Source organism: Topomyia yanbarensis, chromosome 2, assembly GCF_030247195.1.
Source record: "Topomyia yanbarensis strain Yona2022 chromosome 2, ASM3024719v1, whole genome shotgun sequence".
In the NCBI taxonomy this organism is placed as follows: domain Eukaryota; kingdom Metazoa; phylum Arthropoda; class Insecta; order Diptera; family Culicidae; genus Topomyia; species Topomyia yanbarensis.
In genome coordinates this window covers 324,250,670-324,276,049 of record NC_080671.1, presented here as the reverse complement: position 1 = coordinate 324,276,049, position 25,380 = coordinate 324,250,670, and the positions used below count along the sequence as shown (strand labels likewise).

General features: G+C 42.0%; 1 protein-coding gene across 10 annotated transcripts in view; it reads right to left on the bottom strand.

The window, feature by feature from the left end:
* Window positions 1-1,285: 1,285 nt before the first annotated feature.
* Window positions 1,286-25,380, bottom strand: part of LOC131683775 (acetylcholinesterase) — a 403,722-nt gene continuing 379,627 nt past the window's right edge. For all 10 annotated transcript variants that reach the window (XM_058966068.1, XM_058966062.1, XM_058966066.1 and 7 more), the window contains 2 exons: window positions 25,202-25,374; window positions 1,286-12,094 (listed from right to left, as the gene is read on the bottom strand). In XM_058966068.1, the coding sequence (XP_058822051.1) occupies window positions 11,979-12,094; window positions 25,202-25,374 (289 nt within the window). In that variant the 3' untranslated portion in view covers window positions 1,286-11,978. The remainder of the gene's footprint in view (window positions 12,095-25,201; window positions 25,375-25,380) is intronic.

The following is a 25,380-nucleotide window of genomic DNA, read 5'->3' as shown; positions in this document are numbered from 1 at the left end:
TTACTCGTTTGACGCGCATCTCCGTCGTATAGGGCTTGCTGAAAGTAATCATTGTGTTTGTGAGAACGGCTATCACGACATCGAGCATGTTGTTTGGCTGTGCGCAGAGTACTGTGTTGTCAGGTCCCAACTAATACATTCCCTTCGGGCCCGAGGTAGATCACCCTATGTGCCAGTCCGGGACGTCCTGGCAAGCCGTGACCACCCCTATATTTTTCTTATCTATATCTTTTTGAAAACTATTGATGTCCAAGTTTAATACATTTTCCCCTCTCTCATTCACAGTAGAATCTCACCAACCTATCCCTGTATCTACAATATGGCATTGCTTCACGAGTCTTCGGTGCATACCCTTCTTGATAACCGTCTACCCAGAACACCATGACATACCCCACATGCAGATGATATTGAGAACATCATGACAGCTTCAGAGTGCCAATAATTATCAGAAATATCGACCCTCCCCTTGCCCCTGCGATTAGAGGCTGGAAACTACAACACTACAACAAAATGTCCATATCCGCCACAATGATCAATCAGCAAACGACGATGTCAATTACACAATATGTATCCCACTTCCTACCTTTTTCCTTTACTTACATAACAGGGGAGCAAGCCGCCCCTAAATACGGCTTTCCCTTCCCCCACTAACATGTGACATGTAATTTAAAAAAAATGAATTATCGGCCTCGTTAAGCTAAAGCATTTGGGCCTAAATAAACGTATTTAAGATAAAAAAAATGGGACGGTTATGAACCCAAACCTAGAAGTACAGTATACACATTTTTGAAGATTTCTTATGTTTACCTTGAGTGTATCTACCAAAAACTGATATCATTAACTTCCTAATCATTTTTATTCCCCTCTGAGCCCATTATTCACCATAATTAATGCGTAATTAAGGAACAATTTCGAAAAATTGAATCAAATTACTTAACGTAGGTATGAAAAACAAATCCATATCAACATTTGAATAGGGCTAATAAGATTTGTAAACAAACTTTTGTTTTGCTGATTTCTCTTAATTTGTTATAATTTCAACACAGAAGACATTTGAAATTGATTCTACCAAGGGTAAAGATGTTGATTCATGTGTATCTTTCATGAAATTAAACTCGACAGCGGAATAATGTGCGAAATAAGTTTGTTTACAAAAATATCATTAGCCCTTTTGAAGAATTGATATTGAAATCCTATTCGAGTCAGTAGTGAATTTTCGTTTACATTTAGAATAGCACCTCCTAGGAGGCGAAACTGGATGTCATTTGGAAATAAAAGAAATATGTATTTTTAAAATTGTGTATTTTATTTCCTATACACAACATTTACATTTAACAAAGCATTATATGTTTTATATACTTTCATTTTAGTTATTCAAGTGTCAATTATCTGTCAATTAATTCAAATACATTTTAGATCTATTAGTATTCGCCATTTGTCTTTCATTTTTTTCATACTTACTTGTAATGTTCAGTTAGGATTCTATTATGTATAATCATCATAAATCTATTGTAATAAATAATTAATATAGCAGAGACCTTTTTTGTAATTTTGTATAAGAAGAAATTGGTAACAAAAATAAACTATTTGCTTCAATTCAATCAAATGTTATTGATTTTCGCTTTATTAGTAGCTTAACAATTTGCTCTCATTAATAGCCCGTACATTTCTTGTGTTCGTCTTTTTCTTGCACATTACCATGGAATTCAATAATGTCGCTATATATTTGAGTGTTGTGTTGTGTTAGTAGAAGGGGAAAGGTTAGGCTATATTCGATTTTTTTCATAAAATTCATCATTTCTACTTAATCGAAGCTTGATTTAGGATTATATTTGTGAGTGTGAGTGTCTGTGAGAGATAGGGTTTGAAGACTTCTTGTTTATTGTTATTAGGCCAAATTCAGTTTATGTTGGTAGAGAGTGAATTAAACTTATCATTAGTTATTGGAACATCGTACTTTTAATAGGCGAAAAGGCTTAAAGATATATACGAATGTAGAAAGCAGTTGTCTAAGAGTTAAACGAAACCTAGTGTGTATTGTTTTGCATGAGAATATTGTACAGTTCTGCTGTGCAGATACAGATTAAATAGCAAATTGTTGCCTTGGTTCAATCACAGGGGAATCAACCGTAATGCACTAGATATTTAACAGTAGGTAGTAGCACAAATTCAGAACGTATTTAATTAAACTAAAACAACCACCAATCGTATGTTAAATATCTTTTAGCGATACTTTTTAAATAAAATGCTTTCGGAAACAATACTTAAAATGGAACCGATGAAACCAATATTAACAGCTACTGATGACAGTGCAAAATGTGAAAGAATTTTTCCTTGGCTTCGATGCACAACTGCTGTGCTACATATTGGCATAGATAAGCGTGTCCCCAGCTATTCATATTTATATGACGTGTGTTGATAGTTTCACATCTTCGCTATTCGTTATTAGGTTATGTTTGTCAGTTTTAAAAATATGCTTTCCTAAAATGATTATACATTCTACGATTAAATGATATGTATTATGAACATTTTTCATTCTTAACCCTTTTCCGCTCTTTTCTTATCTCTTACTTAGCTAAGCTATTGTGTTCATTTAGTGTTTTTGTTCATTACTTAAACGGTGTTTATTGACTTATGCTCAACCTATGCTATAGTTTCTTCATAAATTATTATTTTAGCGATCGTTGATTCCGTTTTTATTTAAGTGATTTTTCATTTGTTTGACAAATTGATTTGTGGGTGCTAAAAATCTTACTCTCGGGTACTACAACTACAGAAAACATACGGCAATACTTATCGCTTTTCATTTTTGAACGCTTCAATTGTCCTGAAACATTAGTTCTTTTTTTTGCTGGGGTTGCTTCCCCGTGGGTCTAAGGGACATCGAAGTTTACATTTCTAGTGTAGAATCTGTGTTCTATAAGATTACTTTTTTTCAGCCAATTACCTAAACCACGTTGATTTGATACTAATTTACGAAGGTGTTCTGAGTTTTGTACTTTTTACCATCTTCTCCTAGCGGATTTTTTTTTCGTTAGCGTGTAAATGGTGTATTGAGATACTGTTTGTTTCGATTGTGAAGCATTACATCAACTCTAAGCTCTAAGCTAGCGAATGCAAACCGAACGGCAAAGGCTTATATGTCAGTACAAACTACTAGGATATCAACAGAACAGATTTTCGATTGCTTTCAAGCGCTAAATTTCAGCATTGCACTTGCAGTTTATTTAGTTGTATATTGATTCACGTTTTATTCACACAATCAGCTCACAGATCTTTCACAGATTTAGCTTATATTGTTCGAAAATTGGTCCGTGTGCACCGGAAGTCGCTCTAATACAAATCATTGCATCTTTTTGGGGATTTTTTTTTATGGGAGTTGCATGACTAGACTAGATAAAGGAATATATGTTGCAGGTTCCGCGTAATGACCAGTAACAAAACGGAACTTACAATGACTGAGTGTGTTTCTAAATTGGCTTATATGGGAAAATACCTATGATGAGAATTAAAATTTTTAACAATAATGATCGTTTCAGGTACGCCATCAATTCAGCGTTACTATACGTAACAATTTTAAACAATGTCGGGGTCTCTACATGGAAAACATTGAAGACCTTTGATCTTTATATAATACTCTAACGATATTCGTAGTTATTTAAACCATGAAACCTGTCATACACAAACGATATGAGTAATATCCCATAGATCGAGATTGTTTTCGCTTGTCCTTTGACTATCTGTAATCAAAAGTATATCCCAATTGGCTGCGAAATCTTACAGAATATGATACAGGCTTGCATTGTCTAGTACCGATGATAGATCCAGCTTCCTCTTTTAAGCATATCCTCTTCATGTTGTATCGATTTTGTTGGCTATTTTCGGCAAATTTGAGACAAAGAGAAACGAAAGCCTGCGTCGGCGGTTAAACATGATGATGAGTTATGTTCTACCATAGACCATGCGGTAGACTTGGGTGCAACGCCCAATTCCTACTCTGCAGAAGGCAAAGAACTCTTCACATTTCCTTTCGATCATGCCCATATGAGCCGCCTAGTTCTAGTTTTCCGTTCTAAGTTTATAACTGATGCGCTCTAGAATACTTATCCGTCTTTCAATTTCATTACTTTCGTTTCTCTTTGTCTCAAATTTGCCGAAAATAGCCAACAAAATCGATACAGTAGAACCTTGCGGCAATTAAAACATAGTAACATATATCCTCTTCATGTCCATGTTGTTTACAAAGAAGAACGTTTTAAAAGCTCTGTAACTTTTAATTTAGGCAAGATCTGCCCACAAATCCAGGTAAGGTTAATAACTGGTACTAATTCCTTTCTTTTGATCATTAACATTTATTAGTACTATTCGTACAACTGATATTATTGCAATTAATCTGATTGAATTCCGATACAGCAATGCTGCCAGCAACATTATCAGTTAACGGTAAAAAACTTTACATCCCCAACATAGTGTTTTGTTTCGAACAGTTCTGTTTTAAAATTGCAAACTGGTACATGCCGCCATTCTATTCGTTTCTTAGTTTTAAACGCATTTATAACTGTGTTTTAATTGCATAGAGAGTATTTAGAACAGCAATTTCAGTTGTAAAATTTTCAGTTTTATATTATAGAACTGTCACAATTATAAATCTAGAACTGTACTACAAATGTTCTAAACGTGTTTCAAATGAAACAACAAAGAAAAAATCAAACATAACGCTCTGGTGGGGATGCGATTGTTTCCATTCCAGTTATGTTTTGAACCTGCTATATAAAATGCTACGCTGCTCAATATTCCCCAAGTAATTGAACGATATAAAATACTAATGCTTGCAAACCTGAGATAAAAACCAATCGATGTTTTCTCTCGATTAGATGACATTACTTTTAAGCTTAAGGAAGCTGTTCTTACGTAACTTAAACCCATGCCAACCAACCAACATTTTCAACTCACCACCGCATTTTAGTAAACCCAAACCCGATTATGCCAGCCCATGTTTTAGACATACCTACAGAAACATGCCAGTGATGAAAAATGCATCATTCAGTACACACACGCCGCACCCTGCAGTGTTGAACTGTAGCCATCCTATACCCACCCAACCTTAAACCTATCGCACACTGTTGAACTGAAGGAAAACTTTTCGGGAGCTAGTACAACTTGCACCTATTTCCATTGTGTGTAGTTTATCGCGTGCTCTTCACCGTGCTGTGCGATTTGAAACGTTGCATACACGAATAATTTATGCATAGTTTTCCATGCCAACACTGCCGCAAATTTATAGCGTGTTCAACTTCTCGCATCTTCCGGACGTCATTGCCCTGGTGTTGCTCGTTCGAAAAGCAAGCATCGACTGACTCAAACAGACGAGCCATTTATAATCTCGTGGTATTTGATTGAGTCGCTAGGTGCTCCCTAATGGCGGCTTTGCCCGGAAGAGACTGACTCATGTATGGGAGTTTTCACGTTTTCCAAGATCTCTTCCTGTTTTTCAATAGAGTACTATTCAAATACATAAACAATATAGCACTAAAACGAAATTTTAGTTACTTCCCAATGATTCGGTAGTGAAAAGAAGGAAATTCATCTATTACTCAGGTTATTTGCGTTCAAAATGGTGACGCCAAAACGTGACATCGATAGGTTTCAGATTTTCGAATGACTCGTAGTTCCAGATAGTGACATTTCGATGTCGAAATACATGTCAGTAATACGATCAAATGAAATCCGTTATACGTGATACTTCAGATATTCCCAACGGCGTTTTTTGTGGTGAGTATGCGAGCGGACCGGCTTAGTCCTTCCGACCAGACATTACAATTCAAAACAGATATGCACCTATCAAGGACAGACCACGCTATGCACCCATCAAGGGCAGATTCATACGTGTCAGTACAGTTATCAGATGAAACACCAGAGGGATTCCATGAGAAAGTGGCCTACCATCAAATATGACAACCGTCGATTCGGATCAAACTTCGCAATTGCGGACATGGAGATTTAATGTTTTCCTCGCGTAATTTGAACATTTCGTCACAAGAGAAACTTTCAAAAGGGCGTAGAAGTTTTTGCATGTATTACTATTAAAAGCTCGAGGACCGTACTTTTACAGCAAAAATAAATACTGAAAATGTGACATGACTGACAAAAACAAAAAAAAAAAAGATGTTAAAATATTCAATTATAAAATAAAACGCATTATTTTGAACTATTTGAAATGCTGCAGGCCCTTTTAAAAAAGTTGCCCTGAGGTCAAATTGATATCATTGTCTGTGGAAAATGTATAATCTTCGAAGCCGGTGGAACGTGTAAAGTTTGGCCGGAATTAAAGATGATCGATCACGATTTTAAAGAATTTCGAACGGATCTTTGTGGAATTCCTTGGCATGGAAAACGTTGCGCGGAAGATGTTGAGGAGAATGCATCACGACCAGTTGTCTACTCATCTAAGGTAATCAAGCCAAAAACAGTTTTTAAGATCATCACCTGAACCTCAAACGGTTGCCAAATTTGTGGATTATATATTAGGCTATAATATTTTATCTAGGTACTAAAACAAATGGGTCCGCCTTTTATATTTTTTCTTTAGCTTCATCGGGATCGGGTGATCCCAATCGACTTTGGCTCTCCACAATCAGGATATTACCGTGGATAAGGTAAAAGCTCAGTAATCCAGCAGGGTTAAACGGACTCATCGCGGCTTGTGGCTTCTAGACTCTTATTCAAAAATGAAAACGCTTCTCGGTCGCAGTGTTGTTCTCGTCGACCCGCGAAAGAACGTCCTTTGAGTTTGACAACCAGTTCCGTAAATGTAAACCAGCGAAAGAATGGACGTGTCTAAATTCAAGTGCTATATTCAACGCCGACGCTATCCACACTGTCCAAATAATCGTCGACATAGTGTTTTCGAATTATGGCATCGGTTGCCACTCTCACCAACGTCATCACGTATGGTGAACATGAGCGTTCACCGCCTCATACGGCCCTATTCTGCGCGGCGTGTGCCGTGAGACGACTAATCTCACCTCACTCTACATGACTTTTGTCACCCAATTCTGAAGAGTCACTTCGGGTGACGTGAGACGCCCATTTAACGGCAATGGGGAATCTCACCTCACCCGAGTCGACTCTTAGAATCGGGTGAGAAAAGTCACATAAAGTGAGGTGAGTTTAGTCGTCTCACGTCACACGCCGCGCAGAATAAGGCCGATAATGTTGCTTACATAGCAACCAATTCAGCTTAATATTAGCGGGTAGCTTTTCCACTAACTCCAACAATAATATTGGGATGTTGAGATGCACTTCCTGGCCGCTCGCTTCCAGGTGATCGCTGAGATTTCGCTCAGTCATTCCATACCCGATTAAGCTGTCAAGTCGATCCTGTTTCGGCGTAGGAACTGCTCCTACTTTCAATAGCAGCGTGTGTATCAGCAACTCCGGCCTAACGTATAACATTTCGCGTGTGGTTATGACCTGAGGAACGGCGGCGGGAAGTAGTAGGCGGCTTCGTAGTGTCTCGTACGCTTTGCCCCTCAAACACCTTTGAAAACTGACTAAGTTCTCTACGACTGGATATCCACACACTTCAGTAGTGTTGATAAACGAGCTGATGAACAATATCCAGACTTTTGGATTACACGCAAAGATATACAGCTCCTTTACAATCACATGCCTTCCAGCTAGTTGTGCGGACTCGATCATCCATAGTACGGACTCGGTTGTGGTTCAGAAACTGACCGTTTTGATTCGGCAACATCGCTTGGGTTCGATCACGGAAATCCGCGTGATGACAACGGTCGAGCATATTCGTTCGGCAACAGTTGACTTCCTCGCCCTGACAGCAGTCGTGCATCCGGGTGTGGCAAATAGTTGATTTTCACCTCCTGGTATCGGCTGCTCTTCTGGTTTCAGCAACGGTTGGTCGCTCAGAACTAGATTGCTCAGTCCCGCCCTTACAGATGTTTCTAGCATTTCGGTCGTATCGTTATTATTTATCACATGGTTCACCGAAAACAGACTGCTACGATTATATAATTAAGACAGCCCGACGAGGGGAGATAAGAGGGAAGTGGCAGATTTGGCCCAGGCGGGTTTAAATTGGTTACAGCAAACTTGTTTCGACGGTCTGTTAACGAGAAAGAAGTTCGTCTGCTAGCATTTGTGGCCGAAATGGCGAAAGAAACAACGGGAAAACTGTGTCTACTGACAACACCTGCGTGCAAATACGTCTCTGATGTTCAACCTATCATTCTCCTTAAAGTGTCCTCTACGGTTGTATCTTCTAGTGAAATACCTGCCAACACACTATCCAGAACGGTTCTATGTTTGCTAGCGGGTTACCTGTCGCCGTCCAGCCTAGCGCCTATTCCGGATGTCGCCGCTGCTCCTTTCAGGGGTCCGGCCTCAGTAGCGGTCAGCGTTACTCGCTTCGATGGCGAACTCAAGATGTCGTACTGCTTATTCTACCATTTATTCACCTTGCTGCGCGTTCTTTGCTCTGATGTCACGCTTCAGGCATCCCTTCTTTCTGTCTGCTCCATTTTTTCACGCAACCGAAATGTCTCTTCCAAAACTTCCGCCTCCAGCTGTAGTTTCATGTTAGCCAGCTCCAAGACCTTCTGTTCTTCTGCTTTGCTTACCAGCCTTGCTGGCCGAATTTTCTTCCGAAATTGTCAAGGACGGCTGCTGGCAGTTGGGACCGGTAAATGTTCGATACGTCCCCGCAATGCTGTCGTTGACACCTGCATATTCAAAGTGCCACTAAATCTCGCAGTTGCAGATACTGACCATCCTAGATCCTGTATTTTGCTCCTTGCAAAGTTGACAGTGATACGATCCGCCCATCGCAACATCTAACTAGGACTACCGAACGTCCGAACAAATCATTGCCTTTCTATAACGGCTGATCAATGACCTGTATAAATGATGTGAATAATAATAAATTCAAACTATAAATTCAAATTGCGATGCAAATAGATTCAACAATCACTCAAAACAATCTGAAACGCATGTTATACCCCACTTTTGACTGATCTCAACCACAGTCTATAGAGAACAGTTGTGCAAAGAGTGAAGTTAAAAAAAGCCTACCTATCGAGCACAAGTCGAATCCATCTCTGATACCTCTGCAGCAAAGTTGGATTCTAATTTTGCTCGATAAGTAAACTTTTTTCGGCTTCACTTTCTGCACACTCTTTGCGTACCTTTATACTAAGGCCTTTGATCTCAACTATCTCTCCGTCCAAGAGCTCGTGGTAGAAAGACAGTTGACGCGTCGCTCTCTCACTCACCCGAGGGGTACTCAAAGCGCTGGTGAGAATCGCCGTAACAGCACGTGCTGTATTTCACAACACTAACACCAAGAACCTATACATATGAATGATGAAAAAATCCAGGTTCGGCTACATGATCTCCGGAGCAAACAGGAGTAAAACAATGTACTCCTTTTTACCCCGTTTTGCTACAAGAAGAGAAAGAGAAAACGAGTCTACAAGAACGATTCTCATCCTGCTTGATCCGGAGTATTTCCAGTTTATCTTGGTATTGGAACAAACTTAATGACAATTGCAAAAGAAGTGTAAAATAACTACCTTAAAGTTAGCATTCTGTACCATCAGTGTGGAAGCTACCACCTGGAATGAAGGTATCATATTTGTGACACGTAATCGTAAGAAGAATATGCAATCGCTAACATAAAGGCAGTAACCACGATGATGACACAGACGTGTACAACAGCGGGAGAGAAATCATTCAGACCCTCAAGACGCAGTTGGCGAGGAATCAAATGTATTGCCACTACGTAAAAAGGTCTCCACGTGCAATGGTATGCCGCGAGTACGATATGTGACGGACAATTGTTAACACTCGTTTCATTGTTTATATATTTTAAATCATGTAAACTTATAAAAGAACGACATTGAGCCGTGTTAAATCAAAACAAAAAAATGAGAGCCTTTGTTTACTCTCTCTTCCACTAATAACTAAGCTTTATCTTATTACTTCATATGAATAATGACGGTAACCAGTGAGGCTTCTTTTTCCAATCTTTCTCTCTCGCTCTCTTTCTCTCTCTGCAGATTTTTGCGTTTTCACTTGCGTTTTCTCAAACGGTTTCTGTGACGGCCAATTTATTCACTGAATGAAAACCGGTTTTCGCCGAAAACCAGCTCTCAGATTGCTGAATAGTACTTAGCCGAAAACCGATTTTCAGCGAAAACCGGTTTTCATCCTTGTGAAGAAATTAGCCGTTAGAGAGGGTCGGTAGATAAACAACTTGGCGGTGATATCTACAAGGTGATGTTTTTGCTAATTTTTCTGTCAGATGGTGTCAGCTATTAGAGACCATGGTGGAAAGGCACATAACTGCTCCATTCAATAAAGAGGTTGATGTTTATAAACCATGTCGCCCCGAATACGCCATTCGAAGAATTAGTACAACGGGTGTTTGTTGTGATAGAGGTTATTTGTAGACAGTGCCTCACTTAACAGAATATGACAAATTTGAGCAGAACACCTGAAAAGGATGCACTGGAACACGACATGATTGTACTGGATCCAATCAAATTTATTGTTCAATGACCAATATGACGGACGACCTAATAATCGTAAAGATCGTCAAAGGGACAGCGTACCTATTTACGGAACATCCAAACACAAGGTAAAGGTCTAGCGGCGAGTGAACTTCCGGTGGGTTAAATTTTGATATATATTCTATTTCATGACATTTCATTCACGGAAATCATCACAATGGTACTTTTTCCAATCTTTTCTTGGGAAAAGGTTTGCACTTGGAAAACCAAATAACACTATTCCATTTAGTACCTAGTGTAACGGGAAAATGTGTGCAACTAGCAAAGAAATTTAACATCCAAACGTCGCAGCCTAAAACACAGTCGCATTGGGTTTCACTTTCTTTTTTTTTGTTTGTTGTTGTCATGAGATGCTGTAACCGCTTTAGTTTTACTTGGTTTTCTAATGTTTTGTTTCTACAATACTCTTAGTCTTTATATTAGGTAAACAGTGGTTTCCCTAGTGTTCACATAATTTCCTTCATCAGTTGTATTGTTGTTGTTTTTATGCCTCGTCTATCGCATTTGTTCATCGTATTAAAATTGGCCACCATAAATTGTATAGAAATATGTAACTACACTTGGGTGATTTCATTTGTTTTTCTTCTGTTCTGTCAATAGCTTACAACGGAGTTACATAATATAATGATATGTTTTCAGTTTTTCTTACTTCGATTACTTTGAAGGTGTTGCTTTCTTTTTTTTTGAATTTCATATTGTTTCAGGATTGGGCAATCTAACATTTACTATTGTGTTCTATTCTTGCAACGGTCATCTACAATTCCATTTCACCGACAATCTTCTGTTTAATGGGTTTAATGTACTTTTTAGTCTATAGTAATGTTTAGTGTTTTTCCTCAAATAGAAAGTTTCTTCAATTTTTGATAAAGTAAACAGTTGATTGTTAGAATAAGATGTTGGGTTTATTGTATCTTTACACTTTTATTTCAAGTTTATAAAAGGATTCATTTCTGCTAGTTAGTTAAATCGCTCTTTTTCAAAATAACTGTATTCGATTTAATGTCTAGTTGTCTCTAGCAGCTGTATTTATTAGTTATCTTATAAAATTCTTGTTTGAACTTAAGTAACTTTTACTGGTGTAGTTAAAGCGAAATTTCATCACAATTTATAACAGGAAATATTTAGTTTATTGTATGAGTAGTAAATGTTAATAATATCACCTCTGTTCACCTAACATTGTTAAGAAAAAAAAACAATAAAACTTAATTATAAAGTCGTTCGTTACAGAGCGAGCTTTCCACTTATAATGAATCAATGAAGAAAAAATTTGCAGGATGTAATCTTATTGTTCCATTTCAGTAATTAGTATTAGTAGTAGTATTGATGCTTTTGTTTTTTGTCTTTAATCTTATTCTGAACTGACCTAAAAGCATAACAAAAATGTAAATTTTATATTTTGAACCGTGTCGTTAAAAATAGAGATACTATCAGAAGTAGTAGGGGTCGATAGGATGATGCACTGCTTTCACAGGGTACGCTAATCGCGGGAGTTACTTGTAGATTGGCTGAAAAGAAAAGTAAGGCGATGATTATTAATAGTTGCGTTAATGTTTTCGTACCTGAGCACGAGAATTTTGAACCGGAATTCCCGATTCCGAATATTAGAATCTAGATATTTTTTTAATTGAAAATAACGACTCCGTAATTTGAAAATAAGACCAGACCCGGGCGCGAAATGTTAATATTCAGAAAAAGACCTCCAACACGAACTCGAAAATTTTAATCTAGGAGATTTAAAGTTAAGATTGTCAGTGTTCGACCCGAGACTGAAGTAAAAATTATAAAATCATCTAAACCAAACACTAACTTAAAACTGCAATAAACTGACCCCTTTTTAGGAGGATTTATTGGAGCTGTCAGTCAAATTAATCGAAGTAGGTGTTGCTTTGGTGTAGCCACAAAAATGCTTCGTGTTTGATTTTTTTCGGTTTAAGATTTTGGGATGGGCACAATTGGTCAAAGCCTGGGACGAGACGTGCAATAGGGCATTGCAAAAAACAATTTTTTTTGAGTTTTCAAAGATCCCCTCTTATATTGTGACAAATGTCAAAGTAAGCTCAGATGCCATATTTCACATCATTTGGACAAGTCTAGACTTCCGCCCACTTCGCTTGAAATTTTTGAAATTGGTACTATGGGAAAATATGAAGGAAAAATATATTAAATGCTATAACTTTTGAAGTAGCAATTAGAAAATTACGATTTATGCCTCATTTTAAAGGAAATTACCTTAGTATTTGAACGGAGATATTTTTGATTCTAGAAAAATACGGGAAACTCGGTTAGTTTCGAGTGGGTAGTGCTACCCATACTACCCACGCTTTCCGCCGGCCCTGGTACTGGGTAATTTTGGCCCCAAACCCAAGTAACAATTCTCGACAAACATATGATTACGGCCTAAAAGCCAACTGTCAAAATCCATTTTGAATGGAAATTCCGGACAAACCGTTACACGCCAATCACAGATGTTTTTTTTTTTATTCATTTCGTTTATTTGATAGGCACAAATGCGTTAGCTTGGCGGTGCCAAATGCTTATGTTTTTACATTTTGGATATCTTAAAACTAGGAGGTTATAATGTTGAAATATTTTTTTACAAAGGAAAAAAAAAGAGTTTACAGCTATCTTAAGACTAGAAATAAGATTCAATATACAAGAGAGGGCCAAAAGATTTTTTTATGAAAAAATTTAAAACAAGTGATTCACTTTGATATACAAGAGAGGGAGTAATAGTATTTTACGAAATATTTTACGGTTATCTTAAAACTAACAATATAGTTTAGTACACAAAAGGGGGAACAAATATTTTTGAGAAGTTTCACAGAAATTTTAAAACTAGGGATTCAATTCTATTTACAAAATGGAGGACAAGAATTTCAATAAAGAGTAAAAATTATAGCTATCTTAAAACTAGGAATACAGAATACTAATTTGAATTTTTTAACTAAAACTTATGCTTGGTCAAGATATTCAGAGGGTGGCTTATTTCCGCATCAGTGTAGCAGCAGTTGTATCAAGGACAGGGGAGAGACAGGGAAAGAAGAGCAAAACTTGCAACTTTCGCTCGAAGGGGGGGGGGGGGGGGTGGAAGAAGGATCAGCGAAACAAATTTGCGCCTCAGTATAGTAAGTCGTCGAGTACCGGATTGGCGGATGGTATTCTTCGGACCCGCGGGGAATCCTTCAAAAGTCATCGGACCTCGAGTCGCTCTCGTTCAGTTTCCTTCTATGCAGGCGTAGTGGTAAGGGCGACGGCGGTTACATAGTGGCACTCTGGAGCTGATCGGTTCCACAAGGCAGGAGGAAACTCTAAAAACGAGAAATAAAAGAGAGGGGCTAAATTGGGATATTTATCGTTTTTATGAAGGTATAAATAAGGGACATATAGGGGAAATCACGAGTTGCCAGCATATCTCGGACTGGTACATTGGGTGGTCTACCTCGGGCCCGAAGGGATTCCTTTAACTGAGACCTGGCGTCACAATACCCGGCGCATACCCAGACAACGTGTTCGATGTCGTGATAGCCCTCGTCACAAGCGCACAGACTACTCTCCGCAAGCCCAATACGCCGCAAATGTGCATCCATGGTGTAGTGATTGGACATAAGTCGGGACATTACGCGAATAAAATCCCGACCCACATCCATCCCCCCGAACCAAGGCTTCGTTGATACCTTTGGGATAATCGAATGTAGCCATCGTCCAAGTTCCCCGTTGCTCCACGAGGTTTGCCAACTGTTGAGCGTCCTCTGACGACAAATACTAAAAAATTCGTTGAAGCAGATCTTTCGTATATGTCACCATTTAATGCGCCCGCCTTTGCTAATGAGTCGGCCTTTTCATTGCCCGGGATAGAACAATGAGAGGGGACCCAAACAAAGGTAATCTGATAAGATTTTTCAGATAACGTACACAAGGACTCCTGTATCATCCCCAGAAAATACGGGAGTTGCTTTTTAGGCTTCACCGCACGAAGAGCCTCGATAGAGCTGAGGCTGTCCGAAACGATGAAGTAGTGATCTGTGGGCAGAGTGTCGATGATCCCAAGGGTGTACTGAATTGCAGCTAACTCTGCGACGTAAACTGAAGCGGGACCATTGAGCTTGAATGAAGCGGTGATAGTATTGTTGAAGATACCGAAGCCAGTGGACCCATCGAGATTTGATCCGTCAGTGTAAAACATTTTGTCGCAGTCGACTTCTCGGAATTTATTATAAAATATATTGGGGATCACCTGCGAGCGTATATGGTCCGGGATTCCACGAATCTCTTCCTTCATGGATGTGTCGAAGAATACAGTAGAATCAGAAGTATCTAGGAAACGGACACGTTTGGGATTGTACGAAGAAGGATTGATGCTCTGTGCCATGTAGTCGAAGTACAAGGACATAAAACGGGTTTGAGAATTAAGCTCGACGAGCCTCTCGAAATTTTGAATTACCAACGGGTTCAGAATGTCGCATCGGATGAGCAATCGATATGAGAGTTCCCAAAATCGATTTTTTAGCGGAAGAACCCCCGCCAGCACTTCGAGACTCATCGTATGGGTCGAGTGCATGCAACCCAAGGCAATGCGCAAGCAACGATACTGGATTCTCTCCAGTTTGATGAAGTGTATGTTCGCAGCGGAGCGGAAACAGAAACACCCGTACTCCATCACCGACAATATCGTTGTTTGGTACAACCTGATCAGGTCTCCTGGGTGAGCACCCCACCATGTTCCAGTTATTGTTCGGAGAAAATTGATCCTTTGTTGGCATTTCTGTGTCAGATACCTAATGTGACATCCCCAGGTACCTTTAGAGTCGAACCAGACCCCGAGATATTTAAATGTGAAAACCTGGTTGATCGTTGCACCCATTAATAAAAGCTGGAGTTGCGCCGGCTCACGCTTCCTAGAAAAAACAACCAACTCAGTTTTCTCCGTGGAGAACTCAATACCCAGCTGAAGAGCCCAAGCAGACAAATTGTCCAAGGTATTTTGTAATGGTCCTTGCAAGTCGGCAGCTTTGGGCCCTGTAACAGAGACCACCCCGTCGTCTGCAAGTTGCCTAAGCGTGCATGAATTGGCAAGACAATCGTCAATGTCATTCACGTAGAAATTGTAGAGCAGGGGACTTAGACATGAGTCCTGGGGAAGACCCATGTAGCTAAATCGCGATGTTGTTAAATCGCCATGCGAAAAGTGCATGTGCTTTTCAGACAACAGGTTTAGTAAAAAGTTATTTAAAATTGGCGAAAGACCATGCTGGTGCAGCTTCTCTGACAGAATGTTGATAGAAACTGAGTCAAAAGCCCCCTTACTATCCAAGAAGTCTGATGCCATCTGCTCTTTGTTAGCATAGGCCATTTGGATTTCTGTAGAAAGCAACGCAAGGCAATCGTTCGTCCCTTTGCCTTTGCGGAAGCCAAATTGTGTATCTGACAGTAAGCCATTTGCTTCAACCCAATTGTCGAGGCGAAACAAGATCATTTTCTCGAATAACTTCCGAATACAGGACAGCATTGCAATCGGCCGGTACGAGTTGTGGTCGGAGGCTGGTTTTCCTGGTTTTTGGATGGCGATGACCTTCACTTGCCTCCATTCATAACGGACAATGTTACCCTCAAGAAACTTGTTAAATAAATTCAACAAGCGCCTTTTTGCAGTGTCAGGCAGATTCTTCAGCAAGTTGAATTTGATTCTGTCTAACCCTGGGGCGTTATTGTTGCACGATAAGAGAGCAAGTGAGAACTCCACCATCGAAAACGGTGTTTCGTTCGCGGTATCGTGAGGAGACGCGGCGCGGCACGTTTTCTGTACCGGGACAGAGTCCGGACAGATCTTCTTGGCGAAAGCGAATATCCAACGGTTTGAATATTCCACGTTCTCGTTGGTACTATTACGGTTACGCATACGTCGAGCCGTACCCCAAAGAGTGCTCATCGCTGTTTCTCTCGTTAACCCGTCGACGAACCGGCGCCAATAACTGCGTTTTTTGGCTTTCATTATACTCTTCATTCGCCTTTCTAACGACGCGTATTGTTGATAGCTAGCGGGTAACCCGTCTTCCCGGAAGGCCTTATATGCAGTGGACTTTTCCGCGTACAGCTCTGAGCACTCTTTATCCCACCACAGGGTGGGAGACCGTCCATGGGTATTCGCGCTGGGTACTGGTTTAGTCTGAGCTTGATTCGCACTGTCGAGAATCAAGCCAGCCAAAAACCTGTACTCTTCCTCCGGAGGAAGTTCTTGAGTGGATTCGATTTTAACGGATATCGCGGTCGCGTAACTCTTCCAATCAATGTTCCGTGTGAGGTCATATGAGACATTGATTGTTTCCGATGGTCTTGAACCGTTAGCAATTGAAATCACGATAGGCAAATGATCGCTACCGTGGGGATCAGGGATCACCTTCCACATGCAATCTAACTGTAGCGATGTCGAGCAAAGCGACAAATCCAACGCGCTTGCGCGTGCTGGTGGTGTAGGAATCCGCGTCATTTCTCCCGTGTTTAAGATGGTCATGTTGAAATTGTCGCAAAGATCTTGGATTAATGTTGATCTATTATCATCATGAAGACAGCCCCATACCGTACCGTGCGAGTTAAAGTCTCCCAGAACTAGCCGCGGTGCCGGTAAGGATTCCGTGATATTACAAAGCGTTCGGTGCCCTACCGAGGCTCTAGGAGGAATGTAGATGGAAGCAATGCAAAGGTCTTTACCTTTGATTAAAACTTGACAAGCGACAATTTCAATGCCTGGTGTCGAAGGGAGGTTAATTCGGTTGAAAGAATAGCACTTTTTGATCCCCAAAAGTACTCCTCCATAGGGGTTTTCTCGATCCAGACGAATTATATTAAAGTCGTGGAAGTTGAGATTTATATCGGAAGTTAACCAAGTTTCACATAATGCGAAAGCATCACATTTTAAACTATTTAGTAAAAATTTAAAGGAATCGATTTTCGGGAGGATACTTCTGCTGTTCCACTGTAGAACAGTGATCGAATCGGTGACCTCGTTCGATGACTTAGCCATCGAAGGATACGATCGCTGCAAGGAGGGGCCATTTAGTAGTCAACTGCTTCAAAAATGTTTGCACTATAGGGAGAAAACGTATCAGAAGGCTTTTAAGAGGGTCAGTAACATTGAAAGCTGTGAAAATTAAGTCCACTATGTCAGAAAATTTCATTAGTCCGCTACTGGACTGAGTATCTGTTTGAAAAAAGGGGACACTTGGGGTTTTGGATGTCCCTGGAAGTGGTGGGTACTCCCTGTTAGAATTAATATTTCCAAGTCCTGGAGCAAATTGCTTCGGCTTTTGTGCATCACTTCCGTTGGATTTATTGGTTGTAGATGGCGCACTCTGAGTGGACGACACCTTGGCACCCTTACGAGGCAATGTAGGGGAGGCTGGATTTCTCCTCTTCCTGGATTCCCCTGGGTTAACCAAAGATGTTCCTTCTCGTGGGTCGTCAGATTCTTGCTCAACGTTAGCCAAACCAGCATAGGGATTTTCGGACAGGACAGATGGCGAAGCATTCTTTAGCATTTCTGCATAAGAACGCCTTGAGCGTTCCTTAAGGGAGCGCTTAATTTTATCCCTGCGCTGCTTGTACGCAGGACATGATTTAAGAGCATGTGAAGGGCCCCCGCAGCAAATACACTTTTCAGTTTCTTTGTCGCAAGAGTCATCCTCATGCTCTCCTTCGCATTTGCCGTATCGTTTCTTATTTCCACAATATGTGGCTGTGTGGCCCAACTGCTTGCAATTGCTGCAGTTCATGACCCGCGGTACGAACAGGCGAACTGGTAGGCGAACCTTGTCAAGGAGGATGTAGTTGGGAAGAGAGGACCCGGCGAATGTCACCCGAATCGAGCCTGATAGAGAGTAGGTAGTCTTACCTCCCTCGGTGTTTGCGGTATACAATTGTTTACATTCCAAGATCTTAATCTGTTCAAGTGAGGGGTCCTTAAAGCAGCCAACCCCGTGCTCCAACAGTTCTTCGCATTTCAGGCCCGGTTCGGACACTACCCCATCGATTTCACAGGCCACACAAGGCACGTACGCTTTAAATTCCCGCGTAAAGCGCTCACAGCAAGCAATCGCGTTTGCCTGGCCGAGATCACTCACTAGAACACGTATCTTGTTTGCCCGAACACGTGTTATCTGAGTTACGGCCGGGTAATTAGCAGTCAGATCTCGAGAAAGTTTTAATATATTAACCGGTTTCTCTCCGGTCCGAAAATATACCACCCATGGCCCAGAGGAACCTTCTGGGTACTGCTTTATACGGGGAGCAATGCGAGTATTAGGGGGATCAGGGACTTCCATGATTACATCAGATGGTATTTCGCCCTCGGCCATTTAAGCACGAGGGCAGAGCGTTATATAAACGGGAATGTGTCTTATTATTTGATTACAAGGTAGAGTAAAAGTAGGGAAAAGGAAAGAAAGCAAACGAGGAAAAAAAAAATAAAGCAAAACTTATCTGCAAACAACGTCGATTGTTCCGCACCAGCGAAAACAATGTACTGGATTTACTGCCGGCACCAGCAGAATGGCAGCTAACGAACGAACAAAGGATGACCTTGAATCACTGAAATTTACACACCGAACACCACTGTGAAATATAACGATCCGTTCCGTTCAAAGGTTGGGAGACGTATGAATCACAGATGTTGGTAGTAAACGAAAGAGAAAAGTTTTCTCTTTCATAAACTGTTGTGAACTGTGTTCGACTGGTAACGGTTTGTCTGGAATTTCCATTCAAAGTGGATTTTGACAGTTGGCTTTTAGGCCGTTATCATATGTTTGTCGAGAATTGAAGAATTATAGCACGCTACAAGTACAATCTAAGTTTTATCATTGCTTATAAAACTGTCATAAAACACAATTGTTACTAGGGAAATCCCCTATTTTTAATAATTTTCCTGTTCCGTGATGCAAATCATACATATTTTGCAGTTTTTCTAATGTGAACTACTTTGACCTTTGTACGAATACGAAAAGTTGGGGTTATAGGGCCTTTTGTCATTCATATTAAATTTTATCATTTTCTCGGGCATATATCTCTATTATTCTTCAATCATTTTTTGTAAAATGTACCTTGCTGAACGTGTCGAATTCTTAGAAATGCAACAAAAATAGATTCGTTCTTGGTTTTCACAAAACTTTGATTTTAAACTGTAAAGTCCCGTTCCAATTCTTTTCAAAACTTTCTTCACGATGGTTTAGTTGGAACCCTAAATCGCTGCCATCTTTTCATTTGTTCTGCTCCCAAGCCCAGTTCGTTGGGAAAATTCGATCCAAGATGCCCCTTTTCACCTAAAAGATGTTCTTTAAACAAAATTCGAGAAACTTTGGATATAAACTGTGAAGTCCCGTTCCAATCTTTTTCATATTTTTTTCACATTGATGTAGTTGAAACCCTAAAGCCATGCCATCTTTTTATTTGTTCTGCTCCCAAGCCCAATTCGTTAGGAAAATTCGATCAAAATGTCCATTTTCACCTTAAAAGATGCTATTTTTCAAAAATTTCACAAAACTTTGGTTTTAAACTGTGAAGTCCCGTTCCATTTTTTTCAGAAACTTCTTCACAATAATTTAGTTGGCTGTTCGGCCATCTATGGAAGCTGTCCTTCAATGTCAGCTTCTTTCTCCGAACAGCCTAGATAGGCCGTGTAGTGTCGGTAGTGGTTGTTCCAACCGGCTAAGAATTACATTACGGACTACCTGTTCCAGTGGTAAAAATTCACCAAACAGGGAACCCCAATTCCATAGTGTCATGCGACCCGTGCTATGGGTAAAATTGTTGAGGGGATTTAAAATATTCTCAATGGCGAACGGAACCTGGGAAGAGTTGGGCGAACTGCCCAGTATGCAGCATTACGCAGCGGAACGTTCACTCTACGCACCGAAGTTTTTTTTTCATCGATGATCCGCTTAATTTTACCGAATTTTTGTTGGCTGGGGGTTTGCTGAGACTCTCGGCTGATGGTAGTTCGGCGAAGTTTTGTTGAGTTTCGATTATCAAATTTCGATGTGTACAGATGAACCTGCCTAGAGGCCGTGTGCCGAGGACAGATGTCGCCCTCCTATCAGACCCGTACAACATGCCTGCCGGCAACGGCAATTGGGTGTCGGACGGGCCTGGGATGGTGGCAATCTGTTCAACGGACACTTCCCGGTTCAAGAGGTAATACACTCCTCCGTCGAGGGTTTTGCGATTGCCAAGATCAATGGTGTGTTCTATTGCAGCTGCTACGCCCGACCAAGGTGGCCAATAGAACAGTTCAACCAGATGATCGACAGGCTCTCGTCGGACCTAGTGGGCCGGAAACCGGTAGTCATAGCGGGAGACTTTAACGCTTGGACAGTGGAGTGGGGCAGCCGCTGTACAAATAGCAGGGGCCAAGCGCTAATGGAGGCGCTTGCGAAACTCGATACTGTGCTAGCTAATAATGGCTCCGCTAGCACATTCCGTAGAAACGGGGTGGAGGCATGGATTCACGTAATATTTGCCAGCTCGAGTCTGGTTCCAGGCATGGAATGGAGGGTAGACGAAGGCTACACCCATAGTGATCATTTAGCAATCCGGTTTAGGATCAACTATGGTGTGCAGCATCCGAGGGCGGGAGATCCCTGTCAGGCACGCGGGTGGAAGTCCAATCACTTCGACAGCAAAGCTTTCACCACGGCCCTGGGACTGGAGGCCAACAGCGACAGTCTAAGCGGGGATGCGCTGGTAGCCGTTCTATCACGCCCATGCGACGCCACTATGCCGAGAAAAACACTGCCAAGAAAGGTAGATGCCCGGTATACTGGTGGAGTGCCGAGATTGCAGCCTGCCTCAGAGCTAGACGTAGGATGCAAAGAGCCCGCACCGAGGATGCAAGAGAAAACCGCCGTGAAGTGTTTCGAGCTGCGAAATTGGCCCTTAACAAGGCCATTAAGAGCAGCAAGAGAGCGTGTTTCGACAACCTGTGTGAGAGTGCCAACGCGAATCCGTGGGGTGACGCCTACGGAATCGTGATGGCCAAGACCAAAGGGGGCTCTTCACCCCCAAAACGGTCTCCGGACCGGTTGGCGACGATTATCGAAGCACTCTTCCCGTCTCTAGCCACAAGCCCCTGGCCACCTGCACTACGAGACAGTGCGGGCACGGCCGAAATGGTGGCTCCGGTGACGAATGAAGAACTACTCGCAGTGGCTAATTCCCTAGCAATGAACAAAGCTCCAGGGCCGGATGGAGTTTCAAACAGCGCTCTCAAGGCAGCGATCATAGCGAACCCAAACATGTTCAGGCTAGCTATGCAGAGATGCCTTGAGGAGTGCCGTTTCCCCGATAGATGGAAAAGGCAGATATTGGTGTTGTTGCCGAAGCCCGAGAAGCCGCCAGGCGACCCATCGGCGTACAGACCAATCTGTCTGATCGACACGACTGGCAAATTGCTTGAGAGGATCATCCTCAACACGCTAATCCCGTACGCAGAAGGTACGGACGGTCTGTCAAGCAACCAGTTTGGCTTTCGGAAGGGTAAGTCCACGGTGGATGCTATCAACTCAGTGATAAGGACTGCCGAGATAGCGATCCAACGAAAATGGCGAGGCATTCGATATTGTGCGTTAGTGACACTTGAAGTGAAGAACGCATTCAACAGCGTAAGCTGGGATGCCATCGCGCTCTCGTTACACCGGCTTAGCCTACCGGTGGGTCTATACCGGACCCCGGAAAGCTACTTCCAGAACCCGGTACTGCTATACGAGACCGATGCCGGTCAGAAAAGGGTTCCGATTACCGCCGGAGTTCCGCAGGGCTCGATCCTAGGCCCGGTGCTATGGAACCTCATGTATGACGGGGTTCTGATACTGAAGCTCCCTCCTGGGGTCAAGATCGTCGGCTTTGCCTTTGAGGTCTATGGTGAGTCAATCCCTGAGGTAGAACTAACTGCAGAACACGCGATTAACACGGTGGAGGAATGGATGAGCGCGAGAGGCCTGGAGCTCAGCATAAGACGGAGGTAGTTATCGTCAACAACCGCAAGTCGGCATAACATGCAGTTATCCTTGTGGGAGAAGTCGTGATCACCTCACAGCGGAGTCTGAAGTCTCTCGGAGTCATAATAGACGTCAAGCTGACCTTCGGCAGCCACGTCAACTATACATGCAAGAGAGCGTCGACTGCTGTTGCGGCACTATCGCGGGTCCAACTGCTCAATGGTGAGCGCCTGTAGACGTAGGCTACTGGCAGGCGTTGCCGTATCTATCCTCATGTACGGCGGCCCGTCATGGTCAAGAGCACTGAGGGTAACCAGTTACCTACAGAAACTGGAGGGCACCTATCGCGTGATGTGCCTCAGAGTGATATCTGCCTACCTTTCGAGTATCACACGATGCATCCTGCGTGATACTCGAAAGGTAGGACCCACCGGCTGATACCTAACATATCGAGCAGGGTGGGCAGACCCCATGGGGAAGTTCACTTCCATCTGACACAATTCCTGTCAGGCCATGGCTGCTTCCGACAGCACCTCCACAGGTTCGGGCACGCGGAGGTTCCCGCCTGCCCTGACTGCCTAGGTGTAGACGAAACTGCCGAGCACATACTGTTCGTATATCCTCGTTTCGACGTCGAAAGAAAAGCAATGCTTGACGTCTGTGGCTGGGACACAACCCCTGATACCCTTATTCAGCGGATGTGTCAATCGGTGGAGAAGTGGAACGCAGTCTCGACTGCAACCATCCAGATTGCCTGTAGGCTACAGGGAATTTGGCGAACCGAGCAACAGACGACGGGCACGACTAACTAGTTGGAGCGAAAAAGGCCAAGCGAAGAAAAGTGAGTGAATGGTCTGTTCATGCTGAGGCAGGTTTGGTGCAGCGACTGGCAACCGCGTAAGGGGTAAACCCAGCCACTCCGCAGCAAGGTAGAAGAGCGAGTGTATAGGCGTATATGTGGGCTGCCTCATGCCAAGATGAGAGGGTCGTAGCGTAGTATATTGGGACTTAGCTATCCATGCCTCGTGGCGTGGCAGAGGAGCGAAAGGGTGAGCATCCAAGTCAGTCTCACACGGTATGTTAAGGGTGAGCACAAAAGTCAGCCTCACATGGTATGGTAAAGGCTAGCACAAAAGTAAGCCTAGCAAGGAATGAGAAGGGTGAGCACACAAGTCAACCTCGCATGGTATGTCAGAAGTGGGGCTTAAGAAAAATGTCCCACATGGGCTGCCAGGGGGAGTGACAGGGGTACAATAGAGTGGTACGATCGAGAGTGAACCAGGTGATAGGGTGAGCATCCAAGTCAGCCTCACATGGTATGGTAGAGGCGAGCACAAAAGTAAGCCTAGCAAGGAATGAGTAAGGTGAGCACACAAGTCAGCCTCGCAAGGAACGAAAAAGGTGAGCACAAAAGTCAGCCTCATGTGGAGTGTTAGAGAGTGAATCAAGGTGCGATAGAGAGAGCACCCAAGTAAGCCTCATACAGGATGTATGAACGCGTGAGCGAGAGTGAATGAATACATTAAGTACAGCCATCCCCCCAGAAGTAATACCGAGAGGTAGTTCCTGGGGGGAACGATGGCGGAGCCCAATGGAGTTTAGTCGGTATTAATGGCAGCGTCACCATTCGAGCCCGACTCGCCCCCAGTACACCCCGTGTGGTAGCTTGGACACCTACTAATAGCACGTGTACTGGGCTAGTAAGTAAATCTATTCTCCATTGTAAAAAAAAACAATCAAGTTCTTGCGGAGCAAATTCCCAGGACGCGTTGTCTCAAAAAATAGTGCATTGGAGTTCTCCGGATTTAACGGTACCAGACTTTTTTCTGTGTAGTTGAAAAGTAAAGTTTATTCTAGCAAACCTTGAAACCTTGACGAACTCAAAGCTAATATACGAGCTGAAATTGCTGCGATTAAGCCCGAAATACCGTCCAATGTCATGCAAAATGCCCGAAAAAGCGCAGCTTTTTATGTAAATGGGGGTGGTCATTTAATCGATGTTGTTTTCTAAACCTGGTTTATAATATATGGCATAAAATATCCTAAAAAAAACTTGTTAACTTGTGAAAATCGGCTGAAAATGGAGTTGTTCAATGTTCAAAAAGGATACATCCAGCTGGCGCACCCTGTATGAAATGGACGACTCTGTACTAAGTCAAAGTGACCAGACGCCTCGGATTAAACTAGTCCTGCATGGCTTGACGTCCCGGAAGCTTTGCCGTATTGTCCAAGATTATTCCAATACAGCTCAGGATCATTAATGTTGTACAAAGCACTCATAAAATGCTAATCTCAGAATTCCAACGATACCAAAGTTAACTTCTACTATAAGTTGGCTCATGAATCTTTGTGTAAAATTTGCCAAAACTACAAATGTTGTGTGAATATCTTGGAAACGGAAACATCTGATTTTATAAAGTATTTTTTCTTGTAAGGTTTAAACTATTAATCAAATACAAATAGGTGATGTCACAATTCATTGACAGCTAACATAAAATAATACACTTAGCTAAGCTATTTGAACCTGACTTAACGTTGAAATTGATCAAGTGTTAGTCCAAAAATAACGCTATGGTCAATTTTTACCATCGAATTTTTGCAATGTCGGCTTCACAAGAGAAAATTACTTACAGGTAGCTGCTACTAGTTGCGGCAAATATTTCTTCCAGAATGCACACTGCCGCAATCGTGGGCCTCGTCCCACGAAGCTTGTGTTGAGTCCTAGTTCTAGGTAGTGTCGACCGTGAGCAGTATGTTTCGGCCATTCCGGAAGCTCAGTAGTGGGAGGGTTCGAGTTTGGATTACTAGAA